General features: G+C 37.1%; 2 protein-coding genes across 5 annotated transcripts in view; one reads left to right on the top strand and one right to left on the bottom strand.

Moving 5' to 3' along the window:
- Positions 1-18,417, bottom strand: part of PIAS2 (protein inhibitor of activated STAT 2) — a 136,886-nt gene extending 118,469 nt beyond the window's left edge. The window contains exon 1 of one of the 2 annotated variants that reach the window (XM_031945981.1): positions 18,299-18,417. The gene's annotated coding sequence lies outside the window, so the exon portion shown is untranslated. Of the gene's footprint in view, positions 1-18,294 lie in introns of both variants that reach the window. The other variant, XM_031945982.1, reaches the window with a different exon arrangement.
- KATNAL2 (katanin catalytic subunit A1 like 2) overlaps positions 18,306-19,529 on the top strand; it is a 129,698-nt gene continuing 128,474 nt past the window's right edge. For all 3 annotated transcript variants that reach the window (XM_031945987.1, XM_031945988.1, XM_031945986.1), the window contains exon 1: positions 18,306-18,411. In XM_031945987.1, the coding sequence (XP_031801847.1) occupies positions 18,361-18,411 (51 nt within the window). In that variant the 5' untranslated portion in view covers positions 18,306-18,360. The remainder of the gene's footprint in view (positions 18,412-19,529) is intronic.

The raw sequence follows: 19,529 nt of genomic DNA, 5'->3' as shown, positions 1-19,529 counted from the left end.
ACAGGGGTTCCCCACCAGCCAGTATCACACTATCCATACACATGGAATTATAGAGGACCGAAGATATTGGGGAATTCTGAGAAAAGCATACTTAAAGCAAAAACACTAACAGTAGTTAACTCAGTGTGATTGATGAGATGATGGCTCTCTAGTTCACATGTACTTAGTACTTACTATGGTGATATAATGGTTCTCTAGTTCACACATATTTAGAGTGATGTAATGATATAATCATACTGAGATATTTAAGGGCTAAGAGGATAGGAAATGAGACATTTCATCTTTGACCATCTTCCTGGTGCCTCTCCTGCCTCCTACACTAAGATCAAGGCTGGTTCCAAGATCCTCCAGAGAGCTAGTCCGGACACTACATTTTGGTACCTGAACAGGGACTTCCAGAAGGACATTTTGGCATCTGAATGTGGGGCAATGAAAGAAACACACTACATTTCGAGGTCCTGGATGTAAGACCTTCACTCAGCAGTTCAACTGATGCGATCATAAGTTCAGTGAAGTCCCTGTGACCTGGAAATAGGGTGAGTAAACTAGTCACTTTTGGTTTTTTCAACTGCAAAGAGAGAAATATTAAGAAAAGAGCCTTCCCCATGCCAAGGGAAGTGTGTAGCAAGCATAGTTAGGTTAATAAAGAAGCAAGGTTTGTTGGTAACTTGGGAGCAGATCATTGGACTCTTAGAAATATTAGCGTGCATATCTCCTTGGTTCTCTAAGGAAGAAAAATTAGCGCCAGATAAGTGAAACTAGTGGGAGAGTAACTAATTAAATATTACAATGCTAATGGTCCTAATTCAATTCCTGAGGAAACAGTCTATATATACAATATATAAATATACAATATAATATAATTGGCTTTAAGGAATTCCACAAGTTGTAAAATAAGGAAAAAGGAGGAAGAGCAGGAGGGGGGTGGTAGTGATAAAGCAGCTGAAAAGCATGAAGAATTGGACAAGAAGAGTTAAGTACAATGCTGATGAAATTAAGGAGTGTGGTGCTTCTTAGCATGAGCATGGGCATTCTCTATCTCTTGACCCTCCCCCATTCCACCTTTGTGGGTAGAAGGAGGAGGGGGAGGGGCAGTGACACCATCAGCACTACCCATGTAGCAGCCTTGTCTACCCCTTATGACATGATTAGAAAAGGCACTAATTAAAACTAAAAATGAAGGACAGGATACATCTGATTTGAAAATAGAAGCATATCCTGTGACTGAAGAGTTTGACTCTTCAGGTCAAAAAAGAAGAAGATATACCCCCTTTAATTTGGAAACTATCAAAGATCTGAAAAAGGCTTGCACTCTGTATGGGTCTATATCATCTTATATTAAAATGGTATTAGAGAATTTGGCTTATGAAATTTTAACCCCTAGTGATTGGAAATCTATAGCAAGGACATGTTTAGAACCTGGACAAAACTTGTGGCTTTCTGAGTATAGTGAACCCTATAGGATACAAGCCCAGTGAAATAGGCAAACTGGAGTTAATACACCAATTCACCTGTGACCAACTAACAGGTGTAGGTCCTTAAGCAGACACTTTAGCACAGATTAATTACCCTGTAGCAACATATGAGCAAATTGCCACTGCTGCTGCTAGCAAAGCATGGGGCACCCTCCCAGAAAAACAAGATAGAGGAGAAGGCCTCACGAAAATAGCACAAGATCCAAATGAATCCTTTGCTGATTTTGTGGGACGTTTGTTTGCAGACAGCTGTCATATGAACTATTGGTGAAAATACAGCAACAGGAATCATGATAAAACAACTTGCTAAAGAAAATGCTAATGAGGTTTGTAGAAGAATTATACTAGGACTACACAACGATGTTCATTTAGAGGAGATCATAATATGCTGTGCCACAGTGGGCATAAATGCCTTTTATACCCAGGCTATGATGCAGATTTCCCAAGATCCCAACATGGGAAGACAGGGTCCCTTTTGGCAAAGAACTTCCAGAGAGACTCATCAATATTTTCAACGTGGTTAAAGTAAGGTATCTGAAAGCTCACTGTTGGCATAAAGACAGAGTGAGAAATCAGGGTGGGACAACAAGACCCAAAACCCCATGTTCAAAATGCAATAGGGGCTTAAATTGGGCATCAAAATGTAGACTGATTCAGGGAAATGGAACGAGGGGCCCAGCCCCAGGGCCCAAGGCAAAAAATACTTGGGGCATGATGGCAGTTGATGGTACACCCAGAGAGCCTTTAGAACTTCAATACCCAGACATGACCAATCAATCAGCCAAGAAGCAATGTGATGGGAGAAAGGAATACACAATCAATCAGCCAGGAATCAACCTGATGGGAGAAAGGGATTATAATTGGGGAGAATAGATGTGTATGCAGTTAGGACAACTGAGATACCCCCTGGAGAGGTGAAATCTGTTCCTCTCCAGCCCATGAATCCTTTGCTTCCAGGCATAGTAGGCTTGACCATTTCACCTCCCGAGGGTACTTACAAAACAGTGTCCATCCATACACTGATGTGGGAAACTGGGGAATGTGTAGATAATATCCCAGTCACTAATGCAGGTAGACAATGTATGACATCACCTAGGAGAAGTAGTAGTATCAAGTTTACTGATACAGACTCCTAATAAGCAATCTGGTGATAGTTGCCCAGATTCTGACTCCAAGCAACAAAATCCAGGAATATACTGGACAGCAGCTGTAACAGCTAACCAACTATGCTCACTATCTATATAAATGGCATACCATTAGAAGGATTGGTAGACACGGGTGCAGGTCATACAGTCATTAGAGGTGCCAGGTGGCCTAGTCACTAGCCAAAGATTAAGGCAGACACCTACATATCTAGTGTAGGAAGATCAATAGCAGCAGAAGTTAGTGCTACCCCTTTGAGATGGATATCTGAAGGTGAAACAGGAGTTTTTACTCCTTTTGTAGTAGAAAAAATCCCCATCAATCTGCAGGGAAGAGATACTTTACAACAGTTAGGATTACAAATGAGTACCTCGGTTTTTTAGGCAGGGTTGCTGTTGAAAGCCTGCCAATACTCTCACCTATTTCTATTCAATGGAAAACTGATACACCAGTGTGGATAGAACAGTGGCCTTAGGTAGTGATAAAATTCAGGCCTTATTCGATATAGTGCAGGAGCAACTTGACCAAGGACACTTAAAACCTTCTCTAAGTTCTTGGAATTCCCCAGTATTTGTTGTAAGAAAGAAATCTGGAAAATGGAGGATGTTGACTGATTTAAGAAAAGTAAATGAACAGATGGAAACTATGGGAACTTTTCAGCCTGGGCTTTCATCTCCTACTCAATTGCCTAGAGAATTGTCTCTTTGGGTTAGACATTAAGGATTGTTTCTATTCTATCTCTCTGGATAAGGAGGATGTGAAAAGAGTTGCCTTTTCAGTGCCCAGCGTTAACTTAGATGAGCCTTATAAAAGATATGAATGGACAGTTTTGCCACAGGGAATGAAAAATAGTCTTACTATGTGTTAAATGTATGTTGCTGCTGCTCTTACTCCAGTAAAAAAAGCATTTCCAAAAGCTATGTTATTACATTACATGGATGATTTATTGAGATGTGCACCTGAGAAACAAATGTTAGAAGTATGTCTACAAAAGACCAAGGAAACACTAAGGAACAACAAATTGCATATAGCTTCAGAAACAATTCAAAGGCACACTCCTTTTCAATATTTAGGCTATGAAGTATACTCTAAAGTGCTTACAATACAAAACCTTTCCTTAACAACAGAGAAGTTGAACACCAGAAATGGATAGGAGATATCCAATGGATGTATCCAGTGTTAGGCTTGACTACCTATCAATTACAACAGCTATATGACATTTTAAGGGGAGACAGTGCTTTAAACTCACCACACCAGCGTACAAAAGAAGCTCAAGTCTTTGAGAGAGGTTGAATTGGTTTTGTCTAATGTGGTTGAAAGAGTTACTCAAAAACACTTGGAAATATCAGTTTTTGCTACAAAGAAGGCACCCACAGGAGTCCTTCATCAAGGAGACAGTGTGATAGAGTGAGTGAACCTCCCAGCACAACCAGAACAAAGCCTTACTCCTTACCCAGTGCTTGTGGCTAGAATTTTATTAAAGGCCACTAAGCGAGCAGTACAATTATCTGGGATAAGACCTGACAAGACATACACCTTTTATACTAAGGCACAAATTAATGTGTGCTGTGAAACCATCCCACAGTGGCAAGTTTTATTGGCCACGGCTCCAAATTTTACACACAGGTCTCCATTAAAGATAAGCTGGATATTACATAATTAGTGATGGATTCTTGAAGAAAAGGTTTCTAAAGTTCCTCTTAAAGGACCAACTATCTTTACAGATGCATCCAAATATAATATTTGTGCTGTATACTTTCATGACAACTATAAAGAGAGTAGTCAGAACTCCTTTTCAGTCCACTCAGCAGAATGAATTGTATACAATCATTTTAGCTCTTATTTATTATCCAGGAGATATAAATATAATATCGGATTCGGCCTATTCAGTAGGTGTGGTACAAAGAATTGCCACAGCCCAAATAAAATTTGCAGCCTCTAATATATATCAGCTCTTTAAGAAACTTCAAGAGCAAGTGAGAAAGCATCCAGGTAAGATGTATATATTACATGTCCATTCTCATAGTGGACTTCCAAGTCCTGTTTTTGATTGTAATTCAAAGGCACATCGCCTTTTAACTAGGTTGGCCAGTACTCTTTTATTTGAGGAAGTCCAGGAATCTCATTCTAAATATCATCAGGCTGATCGAGCTTTTTATTTACAATTTGGAATAACAAGAGAGGAAGCTAGGAGCATAGTAAAAGCCTATACATTTTGCCTTCCTTTCCATGCTGCTACACTTCCTCCAGTGAAGAACCCTTGTGGTTTGACATCTAATGAAATTTGGCAAATGGATATGACCAATTATAAATCTTTTGGTTATCTGTCTTTTATCCATGTTGTGGTAGACACCTTTTCAGGATTCACTTTTGCAATACCAGCAGCAACAGAGACGGTCCAAGTGGTCACTGAGTTCCTTATTCAAGCTTTTGCAATTATGGGTGTGCCACAAGCTATAAAAACAGACAATGGACCTGCATATATTTCTAAACATTTTGCACACTTTTGTGCACAGTATAAGATTTTACACACCACTGGCATACCTTTTAATCCTCAAGGACAGGCAATAGTGGAGAGGAGAAACAGAGACATTAAGACGCTCCTCCAAAAACAAAAGAAAGGGGAAGCCACAGGTAACCCTAGAGAACTTCTAAATCTAGCTCTTTATACAATTAACTTCTTGATTTTTGACAAAGATGCACTGGCTCCTGCAGACAGGTTTTATAACCCACTGGAAGGGCAGTGTCCAGTGCGAGCAGCTCCACTATCTTTAGCTAATCACCAGGTGATGTGGAGAGACCCAGAAAGTGGTGAATGGAAAGGACCAGATAGGCTAACTGCTTGGGGGAGAGGGTTTGCTTGTATCTCTACAGGTGGAGAAGGAATCAAATGGATGCCAATGAGCCATAATCACCTTGTCCATCAGAGAGAGATGGAGCAGACCCTTGAAACGAAAGAGAAGACCCAAGAAACATCGGGTGGTTCCTTCTCTCACAATGTGTGCCACTGAAAGAGCCCAGCAGTTAACCCAATGTGTATGGCAATTGACTCATGAACATCAAAAATTGTAAATGAGATTGATGCAGGACTTCAAAACCCTCAGGAATCATTGGATTCCCATTAAAAAGACTGTTGTAGGACTTCAAAAACTTGCAGGAATCATTGGATTACCTGACACATGAAGTAATAGATAATAGATTGGTTTTGGACTATCTCTTGGCTGCTGAAGGAGGAATATGTGTGATTTTTATTTATATACTTTCCTTCTAGGATTTATGGACATGTATAATTTTTCATGTTGATTCATGTTGTTTGTTACATCACTACTAGCCTGTGTTATATTACTGTGTTTTTGTGTAATTCCTCCCATGCTGATGGTTTTGTGTATACCTGTTTCTTTTTTTTTTTTCAAATTTCCCAATTTTTATTTATTTATTTATTTTTTAATTTAATTTTTTTTATTATAATAACTTTTTATTGACAGAACCCATGCCAGGATAATTTTTTACAACATTATCCCTTGCACTCACTTCTGTTCCGATTTTTCCCCTCTCTCCCTCCACCCCCTCCCCTAGATGGCAAGCAGTCCTATATACGTTGAATATGTTGCAGTATATCCTAGATACAATATATGTGTGCAGAACCAAACAGTTCTCTTGTTGCACAGGAAGAATTGGATTCAGAAGGTAAAAATAACTTGGGAGGAAAAACAAAAATGCAAACAATTTACATTCATTTCCCAGTGTTCTTTCTTTGGGGTGCATACCTGTTTCAAGTAAATCCCTTCAGCCAGAGGAAACCTCCTAACAATATCTGCTTTGGTGTTCTCATCTTCCTGAGAAGTCAGGGAGGATGTGACCACCTGTGTTCTAAAACAGATATTGTTCTAAAAGCAGATATTGGGGAACTCTGAGAAAAGTATACTTGAAGGAAAGATATTTATACTAGGGTGTTAATTCAGTGTGATTGATGGTTCTCTAGTTCACATGTACTTAGTACTTAGTATGGTTATATAATGGTTCTCTAGTTCACACATACTTAGAGTGCTGTAATGATGTAATCATACTGAGGTATTTAAGGGCTGAGAGGAATGGAAATGAGACATTCCATCTTTGACCATCTTCCTGGTGCCTCTCCTGCCTCCTGCACTAAGATCAAGGCTGGTTCCAAGATCCTCCAGAGAGCTAGTCCGGACACTACATTTTGGCACCTCAACAGGGACCTCCAGAAGCACATTACATGCAATCATTGATTATAAAAAATGGAGAAATTTTGAAAGCTGTGGATAAATTCACTTAATTTGGCAGTATACTTTCCAGGGATATCCCCACAGATGACATCGTCAGAGCCATTGTCTATAAGCAAAGCAGAATTTCAGTAGCTCAAAAGAAATATGAGATATGCACATTTAGACCTAGCTCCATTCCAAATGTTCATATATTCCATTTGTGCCCCATCTATGGTAGAGCCGTCTGAGCTCAAATTTATCTGATAGGCCTAATATAGTAATAGCATTTTGGTCCCCTTAGAAAATGGACAACAGCTAACCAATCAAACAAATTCCACATTTTGCATGAGACCTTTTCCAGATCTATCTCCTCTACCAAATGCCCTTCCTCCAAAATTTATTTTCATTTACACTGTAGCATAGGGTAGCTATGTGGCACAGGGGATGAGTGCCAATATTGCCTCACATACTCATTAGCTGTATGAGCCTGGACACTTAATACTTTTTACTTTAATTTCCTCATTTATAAAGTGAGCCAAGAAAACCTGAAATGGAGTCTTGGGGACATGACTGAAACAACTCAACAAACAACCTGTAGTGTATGTATATGTATGTATGTATATATATATATATATATATATATATATATATAGTATATCCAGTTTCTAGCACATTATACCCTACATCAGAATGTGAGATTTTTAGGGGAAGGAATGTTTTTGCCTTTCACTCAGCACTCAGATCAGATTTTTACATATATCATTTAATAAAACCTGATCCAGGAGTTGTTGACCTGGTGATTAGATATCCAGGAAGGAAAAGATGTCAGGGGTGTGTGTATGTGTGTTTGTGTGTATTTTTAAAATAGTAAATAGTATTTCATTTTTTCTGATTACATGTAAAAAATAGTTTTCAACATTCATTTTTATAAGATTTTGAGTTCCAAAATTTTCAGCCACCCTTCTTTTTTTTAGATGTTAAATATATTAAAATACAAATTAGATACACAATAAGTATACATGACCAAACCGTTATTTTGCTGTACAAAAAGAATCAGACTCTGAAATATTGTATAATTAGCCTGTGAAGGAAATCAAAAATGCAGGTGGGCATAAATATAGGGATTGGGAATTCAATATAATGGTTTTTAGTCATCTCCCAGAGTTCTTTCTCTGGTCAGCCATCCTTCTTCTCCTCCCTCCTCCCTGATAAGATGGCATGCAAACTGACATAGATTATACATGTGCCATCATGTCAAACACATTTCCACATTAGTCATGTTATAAAAGAAGAATCATGACAAAAGGGAAAACCCCTGAAAAAAACAAAAGCAAAAAAAAAAAAAAAAAAAAGAAAAAAAGGTGAAAATCGTATGCTTTGATTTTCCTTCAAACTCCATAGTTCTTTCTCTGGGTATGGATAGCATTTTCCATCCCAAGGCTATTGGAATTGTCTTAGATCACCGCATTGCTGAGAAAAAGTAAGTCTATCATAGCTGGTCATCCCATAATGTTAGTGCTTCTGTGTATAAAATTCTTCTGGCTCTGCTCACTTCACTCAGCATCAGGCCATTTGTCTTCTGAGATCTTCTAAGGCCCCAGACTAAAGGGAAAAAAGATGCAAACAGTAGGCAGGTGCCTACTGAAACACAGGCCAAGTCTGCCTTGTCTCAGAGGGCAGGAGCTTATAAATAGGCACCACATGGGAGAAACACTGGAGAGTCCAAATGGGCTAAGGTGACAGGAAAATATAATGACTAATGTTAGAGAGGATGTAGGAAAACTGAGACACTGATACATTGTTGGTGAAATTGTGAATGGATCTAGCCATTCTGGAGAGCAATTTGGAACTATGCTCAAAAAGTTACTGTCCATACCCTTTAATCCAGTAGTGTTACTACTTCACTTATATCCCAAAGAAATCTTAAAGAAGGGAAAGGGACCCATATGTGCAAAAATATTTGTGGTAGATCTCTTTGTAGTGGCTAGAAACTGGAAACTGAGTGAATGCTCATCAACTGGAGAATGGCTGAATAAGTTATGGCATATGAATGTTATGGAATATTATTGTTTTGTAAGAAATAACCAGCAGGTGATTTCAGAAAGGCCTGGAGAGACTTACATGAACTGATGCTGAGTGAAATGAGCACAAACAGGAGATCATTGTACATGGCAACAAGAAGACTATACAATGATTGATTCTGATGGAGTGGCCCTCTTCAACAATGAGAAGATTCAGATCAGTTCCTGTTGTAATGTGGGAGCCACCTGATAGTGGCTGCTGGAGATCCAAACCAGAATGGATCTCCTCTTGTGAGAGGATGATACAAGGAGACTGAGAGGCAGTTGCTGTTCTCTGAGAGGCCTTGAGTTGTCTGACCTCTCTCCTCTTCTCTCTGCCTCCAATTTATCTCATTCCCAGTCCACAACACCTGTGTCAGCAAAGGCTGCCTTGCAACGCCTTCATATGCTGTGATCCACAGTTGTGGAGGCTCTCAGAGAATTGACCTGCCCCTTAAGAAGTTCCAAAGGTCTTGTGATGAAGAAAGCCAGAGATAGGATTGTGGGAACTGAGTGTGGATCACAATACAGGGTTTGCACCTGTTTTGTTTTGTTTTGTTTTTACTTGTGTTTTTTTTCTTTTTCTCACTTTTTTCCCTTTTTACTCTGATTTTTCTTGTGCAGCATGATAAATGTGGAAATATATATATATATATATAAATGGCATATGTTTAACTTATATTGGATTGTTGTCTAGGGGAGGGGAAGAGAGGGAGAAAAGCTTGGAAAACCAGGTTTTGCAAGAGTGAATATTGAAAACCATTTTTGCACATATTTTGAAAATAAAAGCTATTATTAAAATTTTTTTAAAAAATCGAAGTCATTCCTGAACTTCAGAAATGCCAGCACCCAAAATCTTCCCTTTAGTAGCACCATGGAGTTCTAGATCAACAGTCACAAAAGAGATTTTTCATTATCTCTCAGTGTGAATTCCTAGATCATTACTATCCACAAAAAACAGTCAAAGGTATCTGCACAGGCTCTGAGGGTGGTGCCACAGAGAGGAGGAACCCTCACTCTGCACATGGCTGGAAATAGGTCAAATCCAGGCTTCTGCTTGGCTTGGTATGCTGAGCAAGCAAATCAGAAAAGGCTCTACATTCATAGTTATGTATGTACATAGTGTCTTCCTCAGTAGAATAAAAACTCTTTAAGTAGGGACAATTTTTGTTTGTGTATTCCCAGTATCAAATAAAATGCCTGGGACATTAATAGATACTTAATAAATGCTTATTAATTGGCTAACTATTTTTCTTTGTCAAAAATTTGATTCATGAGGGAAAAGATAATAGCTATAGCGTTAAAAACAAAAGTTATCAAACAAAAAATATTTAAATTAAAAACAAACAAACAAGGGGTATCATGACAACTAGATGGCATAGTGGATGGAGTGCTGGGCCTGGAGTAAGGAAAACTCATCTTCTTGAGTTCAAATCTAGCCTCAGACACCTACTTAGACTCTGGACAAGTCATTTAACTCTACTTGCCTTAATTTCCTTATCTGTAAAATGAGCTGGAGAAGAAAATGGTAAACCATTGCAGTATCTCTGCCAAGAAAACCCCAAATTGGGTATGAAGAGTTGGGTATGACTGAAACAATGGAACAACAATAATCACAAAATCATGATATACTGCGTTAAAGAGGTTCTAAAATTCTGTGAACAAGGATTTGTCAAATTAAGAAAAATTGCTAAACATCAAAAAAAAAATTAAGTGGGATAAAAGGTTTATCTGTGAAATATCTGATCAGGAAAGGAGGTGGGCTGGACTGAGAATGTTAGTAGCTTTAGAGCAAGGAATAATCCAGGGACAATTTGATGCATTGCTTATAAAATGTTAAGCCACCTTTTTGTGGTAGCAAAGAATTGGGAAAGAATTTGGGGAATGGCTGAACAAGTTGTGGTACATGAAGGTAATGGAATATTATTGTTCTGTAAAAAATGATGAACAAGCTGATAATAGAAAGGCCTGGAAAGATTTATACAAACTGATGCTGAGCAAAACAAGCACAACCAGGAAGACATTGTCCACAGTAACAGCAAGAATGTGCTATGATCAACTATGAAAGGCTTAGTTGTTCTCAATAATTCAGTGATCCAAAGCAATCTCAATAGACTTTGGACAGAAAATGCCATTTGTATCCAGAAAAAGAACTAAGGAGACTGAATGTAAATCAACACATACTGTGTTCACTTCTTTTTTCTGTTTCTTTAATCTCTCATGGTTTTTCCTTTTTGCTCTGATTTTTCTCTCCCAACATGATTCATAAAACAATGTATATTAAAAATAAATAAAACAAACAAAAAATAAAATAAAATGTTAAGCCACTTAGAAGAAGGTGTCCAGCAGCCTGAGCAGACTCCTTATCAAAGAGCTGAAAGACAGTGTGATACATAGAAAGAATACTAATGTCTTTGGCCTTGGGCAACCTGAATTCAAACCCAGTCTTAGTACCTGTCTGTCTTGCAACACTTCAGTGCCTCAGTATCCTCATCTGTAAAATGAGAGAGTTGGACTAAATGATCTCTGATGTCTTTTCTAGCTCTGAATCTATGATCCTATTGATTTATGGAAAAAGCATACACTCAGGATGAGAAGATGTGAATAATTATGTTCCCTTCCACTGAAAAGAGTATTCATATTGACAAGATGGCAAATTCATTGGAATAATAATTTTTTAATGGGTTGGGGGTTTGGAAAGGAGGTAGGGAGGAAGTATTGGATCAATGATCATTAATTTCCTTTCTATGACAATTCTATGATTCTTCTCTCCCTAATTAGCTAGTAAACTCTTGGAGGTTAGTGGCTATTAGTTCTTTGTATTTGGTAAAGCCCCTGACACATGGCTGGGCATCTGATGCATATGGCTTGACATTCAATATCTTCTGGGGAAGTCAATGTATATCCAGAAGGGAAATAATTAACTAGAAGGAAAAAAAATCTTCATAGCAAATTTCTCTAATGAGTCTGATATATAAGCTACATAAAGAATTGAAAGAAATATAAACAAACAAAAACCATTTCCTTCTATTTAAATAGTCAAAGGTTATATGGCAATTAGGTGGTGCAGTGGATAAAGTGCTGGGCTGCAGTCAGCTTATTAGCTATGTTCCTGGACTAGTCACTTAACTCTATTTGCCTCAGTTTCCTCATCTGTAAAATGAACTGGAGAAGCTGGCAAGCCCCTTCACTATCTTTGCCAAGAAAACCCCAAAAGGGGATCACAGAGTTTGACACAATTGAAAAAATGATTAAACAACAAATAGCAAAAGCTACATGAATAACTTGTACTCCAAAAAAAAAAAAGAGAGAGGCAAGTTATCAGCAACCACGTGACAAATGTTCAAATCACTAATAAAAAGAGAAATGCTATTAAAATAATTCTGAAATTCTACCTCCTATCATCAGATTGGCAAAGATGACACAGAAATAAAATAACAATTGCTGAAGACTATAAAGTATAGGAATACTAATTTATCATTAATGAACCCATGAATCGATTCAACTATTCTGGAAAGCAATTTAGAACTATGTTCAAAAGTCACTAATCTGTACACACCTTTTTGACCCAAATACTACTACAAAGCATATATTCTCAAAAAGATCAAAGAAAGAAGGAAAAAGATTCATATGCACAAAAATATTTATAGTATCTTTATTTCTACCTCATGACTCCTATTCCTGTTCTTTCTCCTTATCATGATCTTTAATACCTAAGGTCCTCTGTTCTATTGCAAGCTATCTCCTCTACAATAACCACATTCCCTGTCCCCCCTCTCTACTGCTCATTCTATACTCTAGTTCCTTATCTTATTTTTTTCATCAATTATGCCTTCATTATGCCACCACAGCCTTGGATTACTACTCAATTATTTTTTTTTTCATATCCAATAGAGATGGAGAAAGTCAAGAAATCACATTAACTGTATGATAGTGGAAATTCTAAGAATTTGTCTACTGCAAGAATTGTGGAAATTGAGTGAATCAAGACTCCATCCTGTGACTCAATTCTAGATCTACCTCACTTCCCTTTCTATTCAATTATGGGTCTAGTCCAATTTTTGTCTTGGAAGAAAACTTCATTCAGTTATAGGAGTTGTATATATAACTGGAGATGGATATTAGATATATAATTATCATAATAATTACAGAATTAAGATAAAATATAGTTATCATTATAATAATTATAGAATAAAATAGATTATAATTCTATAATTATAAATTTATAATAATACTATATACATATATATATATATCATTAAAATCAGTCATTTCAGATTTTACCTGTCCTGCCACTACAAATTTATGTCATATAATCTTAGCTGAAACCTACCTCACTACAGCAAGGTAATGTTTCTTACTTTTCTAGTCAGTTTGCTATCCCACTTACCACAACAGTTATTCCAAATCTTTTCATTCATCCTTAATTTCCCCATCCTCTCAGCTGAGGACTTTGCCTTAAAATCCACCTAAAAAATTTGAAGCCAATCCCTTAAAGCTCTTTCTTTTCTCTTCCTCCTCTTTCATCACTCAGGTGTCTACCCCTACTATCTCTTCCCTCATCCTTGTCTCACACAAAATTTCCTTGACAAGACCAATTCCTCAGCATGTAACTTTGATCCTATTCCCTTCAATCTCCAGCATACTGTCTCCCCTATCATTCCCATTTCTCATTAACCTTCAATGTATTGATATCTATTGGCTGTTTCTTTATTGTCTATAAACACTCCTATGTCTCCTCCAAATAAACTTAGAAAACCCTCACTTGATCTGACCCAATACTACTATCTTTTGATCTCTCTCTCAACTCCTTGAGAAGGCCACCTACACCAGATGCCTCTACTTTCTATTCTTTCATGTTCTTCAGTTTCCTTTATACTCTGATTTCTATCTCCCTGAAACTGCTTTCTCCAAAGTTATCAATAATCCTCTAAATGCCAAATCTTATGGCCTTCTCTCAGTCTTCATTCTTCATCTCTCTGTAGTCTGTAACACCAATGATCACCTTCTCTTAGGTGTTTGCTCCTTTGTAGATTTTTATAACATTCTTTTCTCCGGGTTTTTCTCTTACCTGTTTAACTGATACTTCTCAGGTTTCTTTCTGGGATCTTCCTCCAAGTCACACACTTTAACTGTGGACATCCCCCAAAGTTCTATTCTGAGTTTTCTTCTCTTTTCCCTCTCTCCTATCTCACCTGATGATCTATTAGCTCCTGTAAGTTCATTTATCAACTGTGTATTTGAATTTTATGTCTATTCACCCCTAACTTTTCTCCTGATCATTTTTGTATTTCTAACCATCTCTTAATCATCTCAAACTTGAGGTTTCAGAGACATCTCAAACTCTACCTGTCCAAAAAAGAACTTCACCCTCAAAATCTTTTTTCCAAAGTCTCCTATTCTCCCAGTCATTTGGGCTTTCAACCTCAGAATCATCCTCCAATTTCCTTTTACTCACTACATATATCCAATCAAGTGTCAAATTTTGTAGCTTCTATCTTCATAGCATTTCTTATATGTATCTCTTTCTCTTTCCTCTCACCTTGTGTACAAAAGCTCTCATCACTTTATACCTGCACTAGTGCAAAAGGCATCCCTGAGGCCCCAAGAACCTTTCCACTGTACTCCATCAATTGCCAAAGTGATTTTCTTAAAGCATGTCTGACTAAGACACCCTGAACACATTCAATATAAATCTCCAGTGATTTCCTATCACCTCCAGGAAGAAATATACAATCCTCCCTTTGTCTTTTAAAAGCTTTTCACAACTTTGCTCCTTCCCAAGCTTCTATTTTTTCTTTTTCCCTCCCCCCACCCCTCTCTCTTTGCTGAGGCAATTGGGGTTAAGTGACTTGCCCAGGATCACACAGCTAGGAAGTGTTAAGTGTCTGAGGCCAGATTTGAATTTGAACTCAGGTCCTCCTGACTTCAGGGCCAATGCTCTAATCACTGCCCCAGTTTCGATTCTAATCTACATGGTATGCCTTTCATTCTTCCTTTTCCACTCCAGCCTGCACTACCTGACATTACCCTCTAGTGACCATGTATATATGTGTGTAAGTATATATATATACACACACACATCCTTCCATCTGTCCATCCATTCATTCATCTATGTACATATCATCAATAATATTTGTACAGAATTGCTCATATATTGCCTCCTCCATTATAATGTGACTTCCTTGAGAGCAAGGACACCTTTCTTGGTATCCCAGAGCTCAGCATAGTTAATAAGTTTGTGTTGCTTAATAGCAGCATTCTTTTTGTGATAAAGAACTGGAAATAAATTGGATAGTACCTTTACAACAATTGGATCACACCTTAACAAGTTATGAATGTAAAAGCATATTATTTGCCCTGAGAGAAATGTCAAAAAGAATGGAGTGAGAGCAACTTGTTGTGACTTGTGTGATTTGATTCAGAATAAGATAAGCAGAACTAAATGAAAAATAATATTCCATAACTACCACATTAAAAAGAAAAATAATTGTGAAAGACTTCAGAACCATTCTTACAGTAACTAATCAGGAGTCTAGAAAACTGATGCTGAATCACATTCCTCCCTCATACCACAGAGTTGATGACCTAAAGGAGCAGAATTAGTTATGCATTTTAAGCTTTTACTAATATGTGATTCTTTTGATTTGTTTATTTCACAATAATATTTATTACCAAAAAGAGCTTTTTTTATTTTTGAAAGACAGAAATTAAGGTAGCAAATGAATAGTATAGCCATATTAATTTTTTAATAAGGAAGAAAACAAGGAAAAGAATGTCAATGACTCAATTTAAAATATAAAGGAGGAGCAGCTAGATGGCATAGTGGATAAAGCCTTGCAGTCAGAAGGATCTGAGTTTAAATCTAGTGTCAGACAATTAACATTTAATATTAGCTGTGTGATTCTGAGCAAGTCACTTAATCCCAATTGCCTCTCAAAAAAAAAATACACACACATACACATACATAGAGGAGAAAGTATAGGGGACAGAGACAAGACAGACAACATAGGAAACAACATGTTAAATTTGAAATATACTTAGAAAAACCAACAAGGTGTATGTAATGCAGTGATACAATTTCATTTAAATCTTTTTTTTTTTTTTTATATTTCTCTATCTGGAAAAACATTTATTTTTGTTCATGCTTATCAAGTTCATGATAATAAAAAAGGAAATTAAGAGAAGATAAAGTAAAAATTTTATACTATGACATACTGTTGGTTGAGTATTAGTTTTGTTTTTGTGTCTTCACAGTTCTTAAAAAAAGAAAAGAGGGCTAGTTAGATGGTGTGGTGGATAGAGCACTGACCCTTAAGTCAGGAAGTCTTGAGTTCAAATCCAGACCTCAAATTAGACACTTAATACTTACTAGCTGTGGGACCCTGAGAAAATCATTTAACCCCACTCTCCTTGCTTAAAAAAAAAGATGCAGGAAGAGAAAAAAAATACCACTATTGTCTGCAAAGGAAGCACTATAAAAGACTCTACCAAATATACATATGTAATTACATTATATAGATGATAATAATTTTAGCACATTTATAATCATATCATATTAATAAATATATACATGTTATATAACATACAATTATGATATAATTGTAATTGCAAATTCAGTAGAATTGGAGGAAGTCATATAAGAGGATTAGAGAATAATTCTGAGATTGCAAGACTATATAACATAATTAAATTTCATATCTATCATATTAAATATGTAATTGTCAATATAATAATTACATAATTCAAGATAAATATTACTCATAATTATAAATTTACAATAGAATATGCTGTTGCTGTTATTTGTCTTTTGTTCTTGAAGATATGATCAAGACATTAGAAGTGATGTTATGCTTGCAAGTGAATTGGATTTAAATAAGAGTGGGCTGTGTAGTTACTAGTTTCCCTTTCTCCTCCATAGTCATCGGGGTTCAGTGGGCAGATATAAATCAGGATGACTAGAAGTGGATATTAGATTAGATATGTAATTATCATGGCAATAATAATAGCATTAAAATAGATTATAATTTTATATAATTAATTATTATATTAATTATAATTATAAATAAAAATTATTTTATTTTAAATATATAATAAATATAATATAATATAATTATTAATATATTATATATTATATATATTGAAATAAAATATAATAAAAATAATAAAAAATATAATATAATATAATAAAATATAATATAATAAATATAAAATAAATATAATAAATAAAAATAAATAAAAATAATTTATATAATTAATTATTATTATATTAATTATAATTATAAATAAAAATTACATATATATGTATATATATATATATATATATATATATATACAATATATATAATCAATAAAGGAAGTAAACTGGTTCTGTATCTGGCATAAACATAATGAAAAACAGTCTGAGAACGTTAAGCCATTAAAACGACCTAGAGAAAGGCCTCTAGCACACTGAGTCGATTCATTTCGCTAAAACACAGACAAGAATTGCACGGAATGAGAAAATAAGCACCGACGCCCCGGGAAGGTCGGAGAGAGGGACTAGCGGGGAGATCCTGGATCGATCCGTGTCTAGAAACAATTCTTTTTATTTATTAAGGGTCAGGGAACAATGGCCGGGATAATCTCAGAACCCTCCATTTCGTAACCCTCCTTTGGAGTAGGCCATCTTTCCCCAGGAACACTCCATCAGCAGCATTTATCTTTTTCACTGCCGTTAAGGGCAAAGCCTAGGTCTGGGCGACGCCGGAAGTTCATTGTCCATAAATGTACCGTTAGACAGACAATGAGGACAGGAGAGAGATAAAACGGAACACCAGATGAGGATGAAGGGGTTATGAAAGACTTCCTGGAGGAGCCGGCAGGAGATGGACAAGAGATGGGGACGGGGCGTGGGATAACGAGATGATGCGGGCAGGTTGGGTAACGCCAGGATGCAGACGGTCCAAGGACATCTAAACATTGGGTCATCCTCCACGGAGAGAAATGAGCCAATCTCAAGGGGACCCTTTCTCCATACTGGTGGGACGACAACACATACAACAGGTCCATAGGATTTAAGGAGGGAGGGACACACACACCGCAACAATCAGAGAGAGAGAAAAAAAGGAACCTTCCGAAGGTTAGGAAGAAAGCTTTCTAGCCTAGTCCTGCCAATCATTCTGGCCCCTCTCCCTTCCAAGCCATGATTGGCCAGCTGCTAGACCAACTGAAATATGATTGGCTACCCACCACCAAGCTAACCGCCGATCAGCCTTTACAGACAGTGATTGACAGAAACCCTAGCCCAGCTCTGGCTGATGATTGGTCATTTTTCCTAGGCCCTGCCCAATCCCGAAGGAGGCGGGGTACATAATCACTAGGTTTCACGAGCCGCAACTATAGTACCTACTGAGGTGGTCGGGCGAGGGTCAGTGTTCTTTTCTCCTTCCTCCCGCTCATAATACAGCGCTAATGGAGCTTTCCTACCAGACTCTCAAAGTCACACACCAGGCGCGAGAAGCGGTGAGTAATGGCTGACAAAAAGAAGCGGCCGACTCTGAGCACTCTGCGCTTCCTTTCCCACACCCAGAGAGGAGACTGGTCGGGAGAGTCATCCGTTGCTATAGTGACAACCGGACATGAGCCATGGCAGCGCAAGCGCAGAAAAAGCCCCTCAGGTTGGCTTTTGGTTTGTGCGCAGGCGTGGAGAGGATTTTGATTGGGATTCCTGCTGGGGAGGGTGTCCTCTGCCAGGAAGCGAGTGGGCTGCGGCGTGATGCGCAGAATGAACTGGAGGACTGAAGGGGGGGAGGGGGGAAGGGAGCGGATCTGTGCCAGGGGGCTCCTGCAGAAGGCTATGACAGGTGCCTAGGAGGAGGGAACATGCACCTGAAAGTCTTATTTCCTTTTACATCCTCTAATAATCTTACCTCATCTCAGCCATTCCAACTTTGCCCTATGGTTCCACCAAGCCCCATCTCTGCACAGGCCCCGAAATAAGTGTGTATATAAGTATATACTTATGTGTATGTGTGAGTATATATATCTATATATATTAGAATATATAATTAGATATATATAGAATTATACATATCTATAATAATTAATAGAATTATTAATTAGAATTAGAATATATTAAATATAAATAATAATTTATATTAATATTTAGAAAGAATATTAATATATTATAATATATAATATATTATATATATTATAATAGAATATCTTAGACCCATAATTAAAGTCAGAGTAAGAAGGGCTTTTAAAGATCAGTTTGTCTAATTCCATGTCTGTTAACTAAGAGCTTAAGTTTCCATATCAGGAAGCTCATATTTAAAATACGGAAGAGGAGTGAAATAAATTCCAATTTTAATTCATCTGTAGAGTGAAGTGAAATAAATTTCTCTGGGTTCCTGCCTTTCTGCTCTTATATAATATAAACTTTAAAATATGCTTGTTGTAAACCTTATAAATAGCCTTTTATCTTGTGTTTTCTTCTTTGTTTTATAACCTGTTGTCTTAACTTAGGGTTACTAAGATACTTACTTATAAGGACCTTAGGGTACTAACAAGTATGAAGAACCCAATGACCTTGTGGAGGAAGTAATACTAGAGCTGAATGTTTTTTGAACCTTGAAGAA

Source organism: Sarcophilus harrisii, chromosome 1 (assembly GCF_902635505.1).
Source record: "Sarcophilus harrisii chromosome 1, mSarHar1.11, whole genome shotgun sequence".
Taxonomy (NCBI): Eukaryota; Metazoa; Chordata; class Mammalia; order Dasyuromorphia; family Dasyuridae; genus Sarcophilus; species Sarcophilus harrisii.
This window is presented reverse-complemented; position numbering and strand designations above follow the sequence as displayed.